Consider the following 19,547-nt stretch of genomic DNA (forward strand, 5'->3'; position numbering starts at 1 on the left):
ACACTACATCATTTAGTTTGAGGTCTCAGTTTACAACATATTTCATGCCTTCATTGTTCACGTACGTCTGTGCTCTTTAAGAAACGCATGTTGCAGCGTCGTAGCCGCACAGTTTTACGTAAACGACACTTACAATGAGGGATCAAGACATAGCAAGGACGAGTGGAGACCTCTATACCCACTCGTTTTCTAATGCCTTCCCTTTTTCTTGGCTTAGACGTTCTCATGGGGTTCCGGGTTTAACTTCTGCATTTCAGCCGTTTCCCCGTGTTTTTCCTTTGGGCTTTGCCTTCTTAGTCTCAGGACTTTTCCATAATTAAAAGTCAGTAAGGTTCTCATGGTCAGGGAAATCGCGAATACGAAACATACGGTCAGTATTATGTTCCACCAAAAATTTTTTGATAATAATCCGTATCTATTATCCACGTACGTTAATCTGGTCTTCATTTGTAAATAGGGGAATCTGGGAGTCTAATGCTTCTCTTATTTTTGTAAGCCTTAATGTCCCTTTATTCTTTTCTTTTTTGGACCATATCGAGGTTTTGATTTCCTCACTTTCTATATTGGGAATAGTGTACGACAGGTTAATTGCCTTAAAATTGATCATTTTAGTACTTATTATATTTGTGCTTAGGAACTTCAATTCGAATACTATGTCATTTTTATTACTCTTATCTGTGTCTATGTACATCAAATACACCAAAAGATCGTTCGGAAGCTCTAGGTTTTTCAGCGTATTCGATATATCTTTCTTTTGCATATTTTCACGAATTATTTTGCGACATCGTTCAGCTAAGGAAAGCAGATTATTTATAACTTTTATTACTCTAAAAATTAATTGTATGTGCTACGCATTACAACATTTTCGTTCATGTACAATAATGTCAAAACCGGAAAACGCTTTGGATCCAAAATTGTCATCTTCTTCAAAAAGGTTTAGCGCGATTTTCTTTATGTCATTATAATCTCGTGCGGTAACTTCAAATGTGTTGGATTTTATTTCAGGGTTTATGCCATCAAAGTTCGAGCAATTTTTATACAAACTTTTAAGAAATTTCCCTCCATTTAGTAAGTTATACCCTCGGTCTATTAATAGTGTAAGGAATCTAAGTGGTAAAAAGTGATTATCACCATTACTACAATTTGGCCACTTTCGGTATCGATTATCGCCTTTCGGATAGGCTTTGACTCCGTTGTCATTTTATATATCTGAAAGTGATCAGTTTATCATTACACACTTCTATGCTGGTAATTTTGTTTTGGATAATATCAATCTTTGTTAGGACATGGGTCGATTTTTCATAGAAAGTCTGAGGAGACCGTCAAAACCGACAAAACAAACTAAACGCTGCCTGGGTTTTGAGTTCCTCCCCAGGCTTCCCACAATACATTGATCATTACTTTATTTTTTTGATAACATCCTATAATACGGAAGGGGGGAATGGATTTAAAGTGCCACTTTATACGAATACAAGTTGACTGTCGTAGAGGAGTATAGGCACTGTTAGGCCAAACGAAATGAACAAAACACCGTTCGTAGGCGAAACAGAGCCCGAACTTCCCACGATATAGAATCCGTCATTAATCTCAACAACTGGGTCTATTTTGGGTTGTTCAATTGATTAGTTCACTTTTGTAGGGGTACAGTTGATTCTCGCAAGGGAGTTTAGATCAACCACCCTCCGGGTAGCTCCCGATAAGTACACGCAAGCCTCCGTAGCAATTATATTTTCGTATTTGTATAATTTTTACTCATTCGCAACAAGTTCCTAAATTATTATTCCTTCATGACACTGAACTATTAAAAATTTTTTTTTTGTATTTTTTTAAGTTTATTTTAATCTGTCCGGTTTCTAAACCGTTCTACCTGACTGTGTCGTTACTTTTTCCTCGGTTTCTTGCGGTTTTTTCTTTTTCGGTTTTGAAAGGGATATGAGATCAAACTTTTTGTATTGTTTTTTCAAAAATTCTTGCCCTTTTAATACTGTTTCTTTCGCGTGCGCGGCCGCTGAAGTCGGTTTTGACTTTCCTGTTCCTTTAACTACGATATGGTCTGATTCGCCGCCATAATCATTAGAACTGGTTTCCGATTATTTCTCATCAGGGCTTTTAGAAGTGGCATTTCGTATTCTTGAGGTATCCCTTGCCGTTCCGTCGTAAATTTCTGCCCCTCTGGAAGTAGAAGGTTTATTCTCTAAGTCCTTGCTTTGAGTTTTCAACTTGGGAAATTTGAAAGATTCTTGAGAACTCTGAGAAGAATCAAAAGTTTTTGCGGAAAGTTTCTCCACAGTTTAAATGCCAAGTCTTCAGGGGGATGGGGCATTTTTTGCGCTAGTGTTTCCCTCCATGAAGTCCATTGTTTAGACTTGACCTTGGACACAGTTATATCATGATATTGTCCTTCCTGGGCGTCCTTGGGAGTTTGATTCCAAGGCAACGTACTTTGCCTGGTTTTTATGGGGAAATTTATTAAATCCATAGCTTCTCGCAGGTTTGTTTTAATTGAATCTTTGGGATGAGTTTTCTTTCCAATAATACCCGGAGTTTCTACAGCTCTGTTCCATTCCTCCTGCAATGACAGGGGCCTCTCTATTGGTGTTGAAGGGGAAATCATATCGCCTGGCAATCTTTTGGGGGACAAGGGGTCGAAATTCTGCCAGGGAAACATTTTTTTTCGGAGATATCGTATAATCTAATTCTCCTGCGCTCTCCGATGATGAACTTTCTGGACTTTTTGGCGGTTTTATTCTTGCTTGTACTAGGGGTTTTCTTTTGGGAATAACTAGATTTTTCACAGCTAAAAATTCTTCAAAGTTTTCCTCGTCACTCGTTTTTAAAATAATCTTGTTTGAAATTAAAGGGTTTCAGCTCTGCCAATCTTGATTTAGGGAGCTCGTCTTCTGCCTCTGAAGAGTCGGTAGACGAGTTTCGCGATACCTATCTTTCTGGAAATTTTGCTCTTTTTATTCGGCTAACATGTGCCTTGTAAGTTCTTCCACTATCGGGGTTCGCCATTTTAAAAGAATAATCGTTATCGTACTTTCTGACTATTCTGTACGGTCAAGAATATTTGTTGGAAAGTTTCTTGCCTTCCGCTTTTGCCTGATTTTTTAAGTAGACAAAATCTCCTATCTTAAAATCTATGTTCCCCTTGACTTTGGGTTGGTTTCTTAGCTCTTGGTTTACTTTACATTTTTCCAACTTTTGCCTAACTATCTTATGAGTTTTCCTCCTCCTGTTTATGAACTCATGTTTGTAATCCTCCGTGTTATTGTAATATTGCCGGGACTCAATAATCTCATCATACGGGATTCTAAAATCGCGCCATAAAAAGGGTTGTCTTTGGTTGTTTATATTGATTATGTTAGTTAAATAAGGTAAGAATTGATCCCAGTCGTTCCTGTTGTCTTTTGTATAAATGCTTAATACATTCGAAAATATTTTATGCCTATTTTCTATTTTCCCATTAGCTTGTGGGTGATATGGCGATGTCACCAATTTCTCTATTTTAAGATAACTTATTAAGTCTTTTGTTACTTTTGAAACAATTGCTTCCGTTATCACTTATAACCTTATTTGGAATGACAAATTTAAAAAATAATTTTGCCGACGCCTTACTCTTAGCGTACGCTCCTTGATTTTTTAATGCTTTAGCGAAATTTTATACAAACAAGTGATCTATAACAAAAAGGTTGCGATTATAGCCTCTGTTGGAAACAGGTAGGCCACCACTAGCTCCATATAAATCAAAGGAGACAATATCGAAGGAGGATCTCGTTACCGGGACTCTTCCCATTGGGGGTTTAGGATAGGCTTGGGTTTTTTTTCTTAAGTTACACGCTTCGCATGTAGTTACAAATTCCTTAAGTTTTGTTACTGCCGACGGCACGTAAAAATATTGTTTTAATCTATGGAAAGTTTTCGTTATTCCTAAATGTCCACCTATATCTGAATGAAAATATTCGAATGCAGGTGTTATTATTTTTTGGGGTAATAAATATGATTATGATGTTTCTTTTTTAGGTACTTCGTCGGTCGCGTTTCTACTTAGGATTTGTTACTGCATGTCAATGTAAAAATTATTTATTTCTTTAATAGCGGTTCTAAAAATGTGCGATAACGCAACTCTATTAACAAAGTACTTAGGGAGTGCTACACACATTTCGTCCTTTTTTTATTCTTTTTATATTTTCTAAAGACAAGGGAAAATAGTTATCCTTATTTTCTTTTACTGTGTCTTTGACTTTGTTCTTCTTACATTTATGTTTACTCTTAGTATTGATAGCGTTAATTTTGTTCTCCTCGGTTTCCGACGGCATATTTTCTGGGAATCTACTCAAGAAGTTACAAGCTGCATTTTGTTTGCCCTTTAAATATTCAAATTCGTAATCTAGGTCTTGGATTTTCATAATCCATCTAGCTAGAATTCCCGTGGGGTTTTTAAAAGTGCGCAGGTACTGCTAGATTTTATGGTCTGATCGTAGTATAAATTTTCTACCAATTAAATACTGTCTAAATTTGTCCAAATGGTGAATTATAGATAATAATTCTAAGTTTGTGGCGGAATAACTACTTTCGCCTTTTGATAAAGTTCTACTCAAATAGCATATAACTTTTTCTAATTTTTTTTTATTAGAAGGTCCTTGTAAAGGATCAGGGTTTTCCATGGGAATTATTTGCGAAAGAATAGCACCAATGCCTTTTGAGCTAGCATCAGTTGTGACCACAAATTGTCCGTTTTCAAAATCAGGCAGCGATAATATTGGTTCAGAAGTGAGTGCCTTTTTGAGACGGTCTAGGGAAGTTTGAGCTTCCTGGGACCAGGTAACATTTTGGGAGTTGCCTTTAGTTCACTCCGTGAGGGGTTTCGCAATTTGGGCGTAATTGCGCATGAATTTTCTAAAGTAGCTAGTGAGACCTAAACTTCCTCTTAATTCTTTCTTGGTTCTAGGGGGTTTGAGCTTCTCGGCATATTTTATTTTGTCTGGATCTGGGGATATCTCCCCTTGTGTCACCACTACTCCTAAAAATTTAATGTTAGGTTGAAATAGATTCGGTTTTTCAGTCTGGCATTTAAATTGCCCTCTGAATTTCTCGAAAACATTAGCTAATGTTGCTAAGTGTTGTTCAGCGTTTTCTCCTACGCATATGACATCATCAACAAAATGAATGCTATTCTTTAATCCTCTTAATATGTGTAATAAGGGTCTACATAGCGACCTTGAACTTGTCTTAAGTCCAAAAGGTAATTTTAAGTATTAATAGGAACCTCATTCAGTTGTAGAAAACGCAGTTTTATGGACATCTTTCTCGGCTATTTTAACTTGGTGGTAGCCTTGGGTAAGATCTAAAGAAGTAAAAATTTAGTTTTTGCTTGAGATAGAGTCAAGGATTTCATCTATTCTTGGTGAAGGAAATTTGTCACTAACTACTGGTTTGTTAAGGGCTCTATAATCTACTACAAGTCTTAGATCACTTTTCGTTTTTGGTATCAAGATCACTGGTGCGGAATACGAACTTATACTGGGCGTATAATTTGATTTTTTTTCTAATTCATTAATTTTATTTTTTAACCACTCTTTATGCTTATACAGCATCCGGTATGAGATCTTTGCGAAAGGATTATTAGTTGTCAAAGATGTGTTTGCATAGGACAGCATCACTTTAATATTATATTCGATAATGAAGTATACGTCGCAGACATTCCCTTGAAAACCACATAATTTTTCTTATGATCCAATCCCATGTTAATATAACTATCGGGTTTGTTACGAAATCGCGATTTTTTTGGAAGGTACTTGTTATCTGAGGTTTTAATGCCGTCAATTAGTTATCTTTTGGAATTTCCTCATCTATCTAAATCATCCTCCGAGATAACTTGGATTTGAACCAAACACGTCCCCTTTTTTATTGTAATTGTATCATTTTCGTGGTTATTAGTTACCCAAATAAAACCTTCTCCTTTGTCGTAAGATATAATCTGGCTTCATACGGGAAAGATATAAGATGGCTTCATACGGGAAATTGTTGCATATTATAAAGTTTGTCGGAAAAACTCTATTATCCCTTTTTACGTCTAGGCGAATTGAATTTTTTGTGTCCAATTTATGCCCTGTCACGCTAGTTAAATTGGGATTATTAAAATTCCTCTGTCGCCTAATATGCGGAGGCAACATGTTAAATACGCATGAGTTTATGATATTAACCGTTGCACTATAGTCAATTAAAGCCTTAAAGTAGACATTTGCCTCACAAATATCATTAAATATATAGGTAACTTATTATTACTATCACTAAAGGACACTAAAGGACGGTACTATTATTGGGTTGGACCTATAAAATATTCTAGGCATCCTCTGGGTCTAATTTATTCTTCTGAGGGGCCTGACTCGTTTCCCTGAGGATTTATTTCATACGTCGGTGTCTGCAATGGAGATTCGTATATGTCCATGGAATCTCTAGCTAATTGATTTACATTTGTTTGTCGATTTTGCCATGTATTATTACGGTAGTTTGGATTTCTTGCGCCAGTGCCGGGTTCTGGCGTCGACTGCAAATGCCGTTGGCTTGAAAAATTTTCATTTACCGAAGGCAAATTTTCGGGACTTCTATATACCATCCTTGCACCATATTGGTTTTGACGAGTATTTGGGTTTTTGAATCGATAATTATTTTGTCTATTGGGGGGAGGATTGTACAAATTTGGTTGGTACGCGTCGTGAGACACTGATTGGCGCAATCTTTCCTGGCTATAGCCTGGTGCACCACTGGTGCTAAAATTTTTTCTTCCGAACAAATGGTTGGCATAATTTTGTGTTTTACCGACGGCAATCCTTGGTGTGCGATTAGGGACATAACAGCACTCTCTCGCGATATGCCCAGGTCGATTACAGTTATAGCATCTTACAATTATGGAACTATTTCCATAATTCATTGGTTTACTTGGCTGAAAGCGTGCTGTTTTCAGCCTATTTGGCTGTTGCGTTTTATTTCTTTGTGGCACTGGGGAATTATCACTTGAAAAGAAATTTGGAGAAGCTTGATTGCCCTTGAAGGTCAGGCTTGCTTTTGATTCGCCTAGGCTATTTATTTTTGTTTTACTGTGATTTGCCACCATCGCGTCAATTTCGTTCATTCGTCCCACCTCCTGAACAACAAGATCCAATGTCTGGATGTTTTTGGATATTACCATTTTATATAATTTTGGGGGAAGTCTTTGCAAAAAGTCTCGTAGAATGATTTTTTAATACTATTCTCCTTAATCATTTCCAACTTTGCTTTTATTGAAATCTTTATATTCTGAAGATATTCTCTTACACTCTGTGTATGGTCTAAGCATACCGTTCCGTATTTTAGTTTATTTGTCTAACTAGTTTCGATAAATCTCTCTTTGAATGCCGTTAACAATTTTTCTATTGTATTTATCGGCAAGCTGTCACCATCCCCTATAGTATTTTCAATTTGATTTAGGAACGTTAAGGCCTGCCCTCTTAATCTTAGTAGCGGCATACCGACTAACGTTTCTAGCTCTGTTTTTGTTAATTCTACAAACTGGGCCAATTGGATATTAAATTCATCGATATCTGTTTGTCCATCATATTGCGGAATAGATTTTGCTATCTCTACATGTTTCGCGACCAACTTTTGCGCCATTAATAGTTCGCTTAATTCTTCTGACATTTTTGCGTTTGAATAACTCAAAATAAATTAATTTTTTCACTTAACCTATTTGGGGGAGGCTATTATCTCCTATGAGATATTTTAAAGGTTTTTCCTATAATAACTTAGCGGTTATAGGCCTAATCACTTTTCTTATAAGTGTATCTACTCAATTATTTTAATAAGCATAACTAGTTCGCATGTTTTCCTCCAAGTTTACGACCGCGCCAGTTCTGCCGGGTGAATTTTACTTAAGCTAAGTTCTGCTGGGGGCATTTTACGATCTCATCACCTGCGCCGTTATTGCTTATCTCGTGCCGTTGAGGGCTGCACCGACTGCAATAGGGGGAATAGATAAATGGGTGACCGCGCCACTCTCAATCTTAGAGAGAAAATAAAATGTGTAGCTACAAAAGAGTAACCTCTTTTCCTCGAATTATCTCCAAATCAGATTCCTTAGGGAGCGCTGCCTATGGAGTACAATTGAACTAGTTATCTACTGTGCGATGAGATACAGGCATATAATAAGAACAAATACAAATAGAAAAGTAACAGTTTTATTGAGACTTACATTTCAGGTGGACAACAACGTATGTATATGAGCAAGGCTTCACTTGAGTCAGAACAATAAAATCATAATTGCTCGCAGATGGGTAGAACATAATGTCTGTAATCATAATGCCTGGGTTCTGAATAATAATAATAACACAAATGACTGAATTGCAATGCCCCGAAAAACACTTTTCATCGCTGTATATTTCCAGTCTTGATTCTGGGCGCTAAGAGCCATTTCACGATTGGCCCAAGTCCTGTGGAGGGGCCGCTACCTTGTTATTATGTTTACCAACTCACTTCATTATGCTAACTGCCCATCCAATAATTTGTTTTCAATATTTTTGATGATTAAACATTCATACTGCTATGATAACTTAAATTTCCTGTGAACTTTGTATCTAGTGATTTTTTTATTGCCAAGTACCTTCGCGAAATTCAAAACCGTCTCCCGTGATTAGCGTCGATGTTTGGCTGAGACTAAAATGCAGTTTTTCTTTTACTGATTAAGAATTTTTCTTTTTGAAACGGGATTTAAGCTTAATTAGGGGAAGTTTAATTTATGTCGGAATTGTCCTTAGAAGGAAAGAATTTTATTTCTTTGTATTTTAAATATATCACATATTACTCACGGTACACTTTCATTATATTTTTACTCCATAGGCTCCTAGAATAACTAAATAAATAACTTTATATTTAATTTTTAAAACAAATCAGTTTTTCTAGTCTTTAGCTCCTGAAAAGAGAATACTTTTATGAAATTAATTAAAAAAACTTTTTCCACAAAATAAGTTTTATAAAGAAAAGTAAAGAACTCCATTAAACAAAAAATGAGCAAAAATAAAATAAAATAATCTACCAAGCTCGAAACTACTGCAAATCAGCATCGATAAATAAATGAAACCCAAAACGAACAAAAATTACAATAAAAAACCGAGTCAAACTCAAAACGAACAGAAATTTAACATAAGTTGGGCGCAAAACCCCTATGCCTTCCCAAGGCCAGAACAAAATTTGCACTTTACTGAAAAAAATTTAATTTTTTTACCTTTTATAACTTTAATAAATCAAATAATTTTAACATTTTGATTACTAAATATCAGTATATGTATATTAAACTGACAATGCACATTCACTTGTATTTTTTCTGTAAAGAGCAAATTTTGTTCTGACCTTGGGAAGGCATAAGGGTTTTGCGCCTAACTTATGTTAATTTCTGCTCGTTTTGAGTTTGACTCGGTTATTTATTGTAATTTCTGTTCGTTTTGGGTTTCATTTATTTATCGATGCTGATTTGTGGTAGTTTCGAGCTTAGTAGATTATTTGATTTTATTTTTGCTCATTTTTTGTTTAATGGAGTTCTTTACTTTTCTTTGAAAAATTTGTTTTGTGGAAAAAGTTTTTTCAATTAATTTCTGTTCGTTTTATATTGACATAGTCTTTTCAGGGAAAAAGAAAATATCTTTTCGTTTTTGAAGACTTTATAGTTTGGCCTGCTATTTGTATGCTGCAGAAAAATTTTCAGTAATTTTTAACAACATACACCCTTTTAAAAATCTGGATGCAAATATTACTGTTTAACTTCGTTTCATACCTCCTCTAGTTTACCTGAAATGGAAAACTTGATACCATTCGCAAAAAAATCTGTTTACTTTCTTTGATAGCTTTGATACACTTACACTATTTTGATTTGGTTACACTTTAAGAGCAAAAGTGGCCTCGAAAGTTTGAACATAATACCCTCAGTCGTTCTTGGGATACTGCTGAGATACCTTATTGGGAATTAGCATTATCGCAGTTCATTTTGATTTAATCTTAAGGCAACATTTAGTTTTTAAACATAATGGGCCAATGGGAGGGTGGGAGTGGAAGAGGGATTAGTTGCCCTCCAATCACTTTCGACTATTAAAAAGGGCATCAACCCTTTCTATTTTCAATCGAATGAGCCCCTTTCGAAGTTCCCACGACAACTCCTTCTATACGAAGTGCCCTGGTCTAAACAACAACAAAAAATATTACTGATCACTTTCGACTATTAGAAAGGGCACTAGCCCTTTGAATTTAAAATGGAATGAGCCCTTTTCTGAAGTTTCTACGACAACGCCTTCTATAAAACCTTATATGTCCCCACGACATAACTTAAAACCCTTGCCCTTAGGGCTGTGGTGAAGTATCCTCCTCAAAAAATATTTTCTATCTGTAAATCAACTATGCTGAACAAAATGGCTATCTCAAATTTTTATTGGATGTGTTTGGGGGAATGATGGGCGGGGGAGGGGCTAGTTGCCCTCCAATCACTTTCGACAATTAAAAAGGGCACTAGCCCTTTGAATTTCCAATCTAATGAGCTGTTTCTGGAGTTTCTACTACAACGCCTTTTATAAAAAACATTATATGCCCCCTGGGCATAAATTAAAACCCTTGCCCTGAGGGTTCTGGGGGAGTGTCCTCCTCATAAACATATTTTCTATCTGAAAAGCAACTACGCTGAACAAAATGGCCATCTCAAAATTTTGATTGGATGTGTTTGGGGGGGGGGGGCTAGTTGCCCTCCAATCACTGTCGACTATGAAAAGGGCACTAGCCCTTTGAATTTCCAATCGAATTCGCCTTTTTTGAAGTTTCTACGACATCGCCTTCTATAAAAACCTTATATACCCCCAGGGTATAACTTAAAACCCTTGCCCCGAGGGTTGTGGGGGAGTGTCCCTTCTCCCCATATTCAAACATATTTTCTATCTGGAAATCAACTAGCCTGCGCTAAACAAAATTGGTATCTCAAAATTTTGATTGGATGTGTTTGGGTGAATGATGGACGGGGGGGGGGCTAGTTGCCCTCCAATTAATTTCGACTATTAAAAAGGGCACTAGCCCTTTGAATTTCCAATCAAATGAGCCCGTTTTTAAGTTTCTATGACAACACCTTCTATAAAAACTTTATTTACCCCAAGAAATAACTTAAAACCCTTGCCCCGAGGGTAGTGGGTGAATGTTCTCCTCGAAATCATAATTTCTATCTGGAAATCAACTCCGCTGAAGAAAATGACTATCGCAAAAGTTTGATTGAATGTATGTGGGGGAAGGATGGGCGTGGGGGGCCGGTTACTCTTCGGTAACTTACGACTATTATCACTTTCTATAAAAACATTATATGCCCCCAGGGCTTAACTTAAAACCCTTGCCCTGACGGTTGTGGGGGAGTGTCCTCCTCAAATACACATTTTCTATCTGGAATCACTTTCGACTATTGAAAAGGACACTAGCCCTTTGAATTTCTAATCGAATGAGCCTGTTTTGAAGTTTCTATGACAACACCTTCTTTAAAAACCTTATATGCCCCCAGGGCTTAACTTAAAACACTTGTCCTCGGGGTTGTGGGGGAGTGTCCTCCTCAAAAACACAATTTCTTTCTGGAAATCAACTACGCTGAACAAAATGGCTATCTCACAATTTTGATTGGATGTGTTTGGGTTAATGATGGGCGTGGGGGGGGGGGGGTCTAGTTGCCCTCCAATCACTTTCGACTATTAAAAAAGGGCACTAGCACTTTGAATTTCCAATCGAATGAGCCTGTTTTGAAGTTTCTATGACAACGCCTTCTATAAAAACCTTATATGCCCCCAGGGCTTAACTTAAAACCCTTGCCCTCGGGGTTGTGGGGGAGTGTCCTACTCAAAAACACATTTTCTATCTGGAAATCAACTACTCTGAAAAAAATGGCTATATCACAATTTTGATTGGAGGTGTTTGGTTTAAGGATGGGCGTGGGGGGGTCTAGTTACCCTCCAATCACTTTCGACTATTATAAAGGGCACTAGTCCTTTGAATTTCCAATCGAATGAACCTGTTTTGAAGTTTCTACGACAACGCCTTGTATTAAAACCTTATATGCCCCCAGGGCTGAACTTAAAACCCTTGCCCTGAGGGTTGTGGGAGAGAGTCCTCCTCAAATACACAATTTCTATCTGGAAATCAACTACGCTGAACAAAATAGCTATCTCAAAATTTTGATTGGATGTGTTTGGGGGAATGATGGGCGTGGGGGGGTCTTGTTGCCCTCCAATCACTTTCGACTATTAAAAAGGGCACTAGCCCTTTGAATTTACAATCGAATGAACCTGTTTTGATGTTTCTATGACAACGCCTTCTATAAAAAGTGTATATGCCCCCAGGGCTTAACTTAAAACCCTTGCCCTGAGGGTTGTTGGGGAGTGTCCTCCTCAAATACACATTTTCTATCTGGAAATCAACTACGCTGAACAAAATAGCTATCTCAAAATTTTGATTGGGTCTTTTTGGGGGAATAATGGGCGTGGGGGGGTCTAGTTGTCCTCCAATCAATTCGACTATTAAAAAGGGCACTAGCCCTTTGAATTTCCAATCGAATGAGCCTTATTTGAAGTTTCTAGGACAACGCCTTCTATAAAAAGTGTATATGCCCCCAGGGCTTAACTTAAAACCCTTGCCCTGAGGGTTGTTGGGGAGTGTCCTCCTCAAATACACATTTTCTATCTGGAAATCAACTACGCTGAACAAAATAGCTATCTCAAAATTTTGATTGGGTGTTTTTGGGGGAAGATGGGCGGGGGGGGGGGGGCTAGTTGCCCTCCAATAACTATCGATTATTAAAAAGGACACTAGCCCTTTGAATTTCCAATCGAATGAGCCTGTTTTGAAGTTTCTACGACAAAGCCTTCTATAAAATCCTTATATGCCCCCAGGGCATAACTTAAAACCCTTGCCCTGAGGGTTGTGGGGGATTGTCCTCCTTAAAAACCTATTTTTTACCTGGAAATCAAGTACGTTGAACAAAATGCCTATCTCACAATTTTGATTGGATGTGTTAGGGGAAAAGATGGGTGTGGGGGGGCCCGCTTCGCTGCAATCACTTTTGACTATCACAAAGGGCACTAGCCCTTTGATTTTCCAATTGAATGAACTTATTTTGAAGTTTCTACGACAACACCTTCTATAAAAACCTTATATGCCCCCAGGGCATACCTTAAAACCCTTGCCCTGAGGGTTGTGGGGGAGTGTCCTCCTCAAAAATATATTTTCTATCTGGAAATAAACGACACTGAACCAAATTACTATCTCACAATTTTGATTGGATCTCTTTGGGGGAATGATGGGAGTTGGGGGGGGCTAGTTGCCCTCCAATCACTTTTAATTATTAAAAAGGACACTAGTCCTTAGAATTTTCAATCGAATAAGCCTATTTTTACGTTTTTACGACAACACTTTCTATTAAAACCTTATGCGCCCCCAGGGCATAACTTAAAACCCTTGCCCTTAGGGTTGTGGGGGAGTGTCCTACTAGAAAACATATTTTCTACCTGGAAATCAACTAGCCTACGCTGAACAAAATGGCTATCTCAAAATTTTGATTGAATATTATTGGGGAAAGGATGGGCGTGGGGGGGGGCTAGTTGCCCTTCGATCACTTTCGACTATTTAAAAGGGTACTATCCTTTTGAATTTCCAATATAATGAGGCTGTTTTGAAGTTTCTATGACAACGCCTTCTATAAAAACCTTATATGCCCCCAAGGCATAACTATAAAACCCTTGCCCTGAGGGTTGTGGGGGAGTGTCCTCCTCAAAAACCTATTTTGTATCTGGAAATCGAATACATTTAACAAAATGGCTATCTCACAATTTTGATTGGTTGTGTTTGGGGGAAAGATGGGCGTGGGGGGGGGGGGGGCTAGTTGCCCTCCAATCACTTTCGACTATTATAAAGGGTACTAGCCCTTTGAATTTCCAATCGAATGAGGTTTTTTTGAATTTTCTACGACAACGCCTTCTATTAAAACCTTATATGCCCCCAAGGCATACCCTAAAACCCTTGCAATGAGGGTTGGGGGGAGTGTCCTCCTCAAAAACATTTTTTCTATCTGGAAATCAACTACACTGAACAAAATGGCTATCTCACAATTTTGATTGGATGTTTTTAGGCGAATGATTGGCTTGGGGGGGCTAGTTGCCCTCCAGTCACTTTCGACTATTAAAAAGGGCACTAGCCCTTTTAATTTCCAATCGAATGAGCCTGTTTTGAAGTTTCTACGACAACGCCTTCTATAAAAACCTTATATACCCCTAGGGCATAACTTAAAACCCTTGCCCTGAGGGTTGTGGGGGAGTGTCCTCCTAGAAAACATATTTTCTATCTGGAAATCAACTAGCCTACGCTGAACAAAATGGCTATCTCACAATTTTGATTGGATGTGTTTGGGGGAATGATGGGCGTGGTGGGGGGGGGGCTAGTTGCCCTCCAATCACTTTCGACTATTAAAAAGAGCACTAGCCCTTTGAATTTCTAATCGAATGAGCCTGTTTTGAAGTTTGTACGACAACGCCTTCTATAAAAGCCTTATATGCCCCCTAGGCATAACTTAAAACCCTTGCCTTGAGGGTTGAGGGGGAGTGTCCTCCTGAAAAACCTATTTTCTGTCTGGAAATCAAATACGTTGAACAAAATGGCTATCACACAATTTTGATTGGATGTGTTTGGGGGAAAGATGGGCGTTGGGGGGGGGGGGGCTAGCTGCCCTCCAATCACTTTCGACCATTAAAAAGGGCACTAGCCCTTTGAATTTCAATCGAATGAGACTTTTTTGAAGTTTCTACGACAACGCCTTCTATAAAAACCTTATATGCCCCCAGGGCATAACTTAAAACCTTGCCCTGGGGATTGGGGGGAGTATCCTCCTCAAAAAAATATTTTCTATGTTGAAATCAACTACGCTGAACAAAATGGCTATCTCACAATTTTGATTGGATGTGTTTAGGGGAATGATGGGCGTGGGGGGGGGCGAGTTTCCCTCCCAATCACTTTTGACGCTTACAACAGGCACTAGCCCTTTGTTTTTCAAATCGAATGAGGCTTTTTTGAAGTTTCTACAGTAACATATTCTATAAGAAACTTCAATGCCCCAAGAGGATAACTTAAAACCCTTGCCCTGAGGGTTATGGGGGAATGTCCTCCTCAAAAATATATTTTCTATCTGGAAATAAACTACACTGAACCAAATTACTATCTCACAATTTTGATTGGATGTCTTTGGGGGAATGATGGGCGTGGGGGGGGGTAGTTTCCCTCCAATCACTTTCAACTATTAAAAAGAGCACTAGCCCTATGAATTTCCAGTCGAATGAGCCTATTTTGAAGTTTCTACGACAACGCCTTCTATAAAAACATTATATAACTTAAAACCCTTAGGGTTGTGGCATAACTTAAAACCCTTGCCCTTAGGGTTGTGGGGGAGTGTCCTACTAGAAAACATATTTTCTATCTGGAAATCAACTAGCCTATGCTGAACAAAATGGCTATCTCACAATTTTGATTGGATGTGTTTGGGGGCATGAGGGGCGTGGGGAGGGGGCTAGTTGCCATCCAATCCCTTTAGACTATTAAAAAGAGTACTAGCCCTTCGAATTTCTAATCGAATGAGCCTTTTTTGAAGTTTCTACGACAAAGCCTTCAATAAAAACCTTATATGCCCCCAGGGCATAACTTAAAACCCTTGCCCTGAGGGTTGCGGAGGAGTGTCCTCCTCAAAAACATATTTTGTATCTGTAAATCGAATACATTTAACAAAATGGCTATCTCACAATTTTGATTGGTTGTGTTTTGGGGAAAGATGGGCGTGGGGGGGGGCTAGTTGCCCTCCAATCACTTTTGATTATTATAAAGGGTACTAGCCCTTTGAATTTCCAATCAAATGAGGTTTTTTTGAATTTTCTACGACAACGCCTTCTATTAAAACCTTATATGCCCCCAAGGCATACCTTAAAACCCTTGCAATGAGGGTTGGGGGGAGTGTCCTCCTCAAAAACATTTTTTCTATCTGGAAATCAACTACACTGAACAAAATGGCTATCTCACAATTTTGATTGGATGTTTTTAGGCGAATGATTGGCTTGGGGGGGATAGTTGCCCTCCAATCACTTTCGACTATTAAAAAGGGTACTAGCCCTTTGAATTTCCAATCGAATGAGCCTGTTTTGAAGTTTCTACGACATCGCCTTATATAAAACCTTGTATACCCCCAGGGTATAACTTAAAACCCTTGCTCTGAGGGATGTGAGGGAGCGTCCTCATAAAAAACGTATTTTCTATCTCGAATTCAACTAGACTACGCTGAAAAAATGCTTATCTCAAAATTTTAATTGGATGTGTTTTGGGGAATGATGGGCATGGTGGGGGGGGCTAGTTGCCCTCCAATCACTTTCGACTATTAAAAAGAGCACTAGCCCTTTGAATTTCTAATCGAATGAGCCTGTTTTGAAGTTTGTACGACAACGCCTTCTATAAAAGCCTTATATGCCCCCTAGGCATAACTTAAAACCCTTGCCTTGAGGGTTGAGGGGGAGTGTCCTCCTGAAAAACCTATTTTCTGTCTGGAAATCAAATACATTGAACAAAATGGCTATCACACAATTTTGATTGGATGTGTTGGGGGGAAAGATGGGCGTTGGGGGGGGGGGGGGGGGGCTAGTTGCCCTCCAATCACTTTTGACTATTCAAAAGGGCACTAGCCCTTTGAATTTCAATCGAATGAGACTTTTTTGAAGTTTCTACGACAACGCCTTCTATAAAAACCTTATATGCCCCCAGGGCATAACTTAAAACCTTGCCCTGGGGATTGGGGGGAGTATCCTCCTCAAAAAAATATTTTCTATGTTGAAATCAACTACGCTGAACAAAATGGCTATCTCACAATTTTGATGGGATGTGTTTGGGGGAATGATGGGCGTGGGGGGGGGGCTAGTTGCCCTCCAATCACTTTCGACTATTAAAAAGGGCACTAGCCCGTTGAATTTCCAATCGAATGAGCCTTTTTTGAAGTTTCTACGACAACACCTTCTCTAAACACCTTATATGCCCCGAGGTCATAACTTAAAACCCTTGCCCTGAGGGTTGTGGGGGAGTGTCCTCCTCAAAAACACATTTTCTATCTGGAAATCAACTACGCTGAACAAAATGGCTATCTCAAAATTTCGATTGGATGTGTTTGGGGGAATGATTAGCGTGAGGTTGGGGGGGGGGGGGTCAAGATGACTTCCAATCAATTTCGACTATTAAAAAGGGCAATATAACTCTCTATTTCCAATCAAATGAGACCATTTTTAATTTTATGAGACGAGCCCTCTCTCTGAAGTGCCCTGCCTTAAAGAAAAAAAAAAAAAAACTGTACAGTGTGTCAAAATTAATATTATATGCCATAAGGGCATGACTTAAAACCCTTACCCCGAGGATTGTGGGGGAGTATCCTCCTTAAAAAAATATTTCCTATCTGGAAATCAACTACGCTGAAAATAATGGCTATCTCAAAATTTTGATTGGATGTGTTTGGGGGAATGATGGGCGTGGGAGGGGGGGCGGACTAGTTGCCCTCCAATCAATTTTGACTGTTAAAAAGAGCACTAGCACTCCAAATTCCAATCGAATGAGCCCTTTTTGAAGTTTCTACGACGACTCCTTTGATACGAGGTGCCCGGGTATGGAGAAAAAAAAAAAGACAACAAAAACACATTGTGCCCACATCGTTCTTTAATTAGGCAGCGCTAGCGCACTGCCTATGATGCATACAAGCCACTATTTCGTTCGTTTGATGGTTTATAACTGACTGCTAAGACTTCAATTGTAGCTATTAAGTTTTGAAAGTACAAATTTTGATTGAGAATCTGACATGCTGATCAATCTTTGCACACAGGTCCGACCTTTAGAGGGGGACCTGACTTTTTTTTATGAAGAGGTACGTCATATAGTTAGGCCCAAATTTTCCGATTGAGTGAGGCATACAACGTCCATCTTCAAGGAGATTCTTTTCGTCCTATTTGCAGATGTGCATAGCTTGCCAATGATTTCCTTTTTTGAATATACTTTTTTATATAGTCTACATTGGAAAGCCCGACGAAGAAAAACTTAGAAAAGAACCACATTGCAGCTGTAACAACGAACGCTTCTTCTTCCTCACAAAATTTACTGGGCGGAATTCCAGCTCCTTCATCTGGTGCTGTCGAAGCACAGTTGAAATACGAAAACGAGCGGCTTAAGCTAGCCCTTGCTCAAAGGTATTTACTATTGCTTCTTTCTTTTTTTAATACAAAATTTGCTTTAAAATAGACGTTATATAAAAAGAGACGTAAAAAAGGGAAAAAAAGAAGTGAGGATGCAAAATTGTTGTAGTTCTTGTGAGTGATGTATTTATCCGTAATATATTTTTCTTCACCCTTGGTAACGCAACGGATTGATGTCCTGCTTAGGAATACAGAACCCAGGGATCGATCCTTGCTGGTTGATAGACTTGCTAATTATCCTTGTCAAACAGACCCACCTACTGGAATATGGTTTCGACGCCCTATGGTTTTTTCTTATGTTTGGAGATTAGCTGACATGAGTAATAGGCCGAAAACTTTGGTTCACCGGATTTTATCCAAGGATTTGTCCTTCAGCAAAGTGTGCGCAAAAATGATCCCCAAAGTTCTCACTGACAGAATAAAGGTCCAGAGTCTCCAAAAGTGTCAGGACCTGCTGAAAGGACAGACTGTTAACAACTGGCATTACTGTGAAGTACTATATCGGTTTAGGCACGGGGGTCGACGATCCCGAAAAGATATTTGAGACGATTGAATCTTACACCACGATAATTCATCGAGTCGCACCTCTGCACTTATTGTTTACACGTTGGTAGTAAAAATAAGCGTTGCTATGCTTCTATAGCCGCCGTACAGCCCGGATTTAACCCCACCGGAACTCTTTCTATTTCCGATAATCGAGAGATCGCTCTAAGGATATCATTATGGCATGCTAGAAGGGATAAAAGATGCTTTGGCAACCTTCCTACAAGAAGTCCCCACTGACACCATTCAAGAAGCACAAGAGGGGTTGGTAAAATGCCATAGAGCGTGCATCGATTCGGAACGACAGTATTTTGAAAAGGATAAATTATTTATATATCTGTGTTAAATAAATGATTTTTTACTATAAAATTACCGGACCCTTGTTTCATATTCCCTTTATGTAAAAGATACGACGAGAAGAAAAAAAAAAAAAACATCAGGAGCTGTTGAATCGTAAAATTGTTGTGCTTCTTGTGATTGATGTATTTATCCGTAATTTATTGTTCTTTGTCCTTGAGGTAAAATAGCGGATTGATGTTCTGCTTGAAAATACAGGGCCCCAAGATCGGTCCTTGCTGCCGCAAGGTTGAAGACAAGCTTGTTACTTGTCCCTGTAAAACGGACAAACCAACTGAAATATGGTTTCGACGTCCTATGTGCCAGTAATGGCTCCAAGGGATCTTTATTCTTGTTTTATGTTGTTCTTAT

At 38.5% G+C, this 19,547-nt stretch overlaps 1 protein-coding gene across 2 annotated transcripts in view; it reads left to right on the forward strand.

Moving 5' to 3' along the window:
- Positions 1-19,547, forward strand: part of homer (protein) — a 58,152-nt gene that overhangs the window by 25,854 nt on the left and 12,751 nt on the right. For both annotated transcript variants that reach the window (XM_089094447.1, XM_089094448.1), the window contains exon 6: positions 18,112-18,290. In XM_089094447.1, the coding sequence (XP_088950573.1) occupies positions 18,112-18,290 (179 nt within the window). The remainder of the gene's footprint in view (positions 1-18,111; positions 18,291-19,547) is intronic.

Source organism: Artemia sp. Qi Xiang Cuo, chromosome 9 (assembly GCF_049724085.1).
Source record: "Artemia sp. Qi Xiang Cuo chromosome 9, ASM4972408v1, whole genome shotgun sequence".
Classification (NCBI taxonomy): Eukaryota; Metazoa; Arthropoda; class Branchiopoda; order Anostraca; family Artemiidae; genus Artemia; species Artemia sp. Qi Xiang Cuo.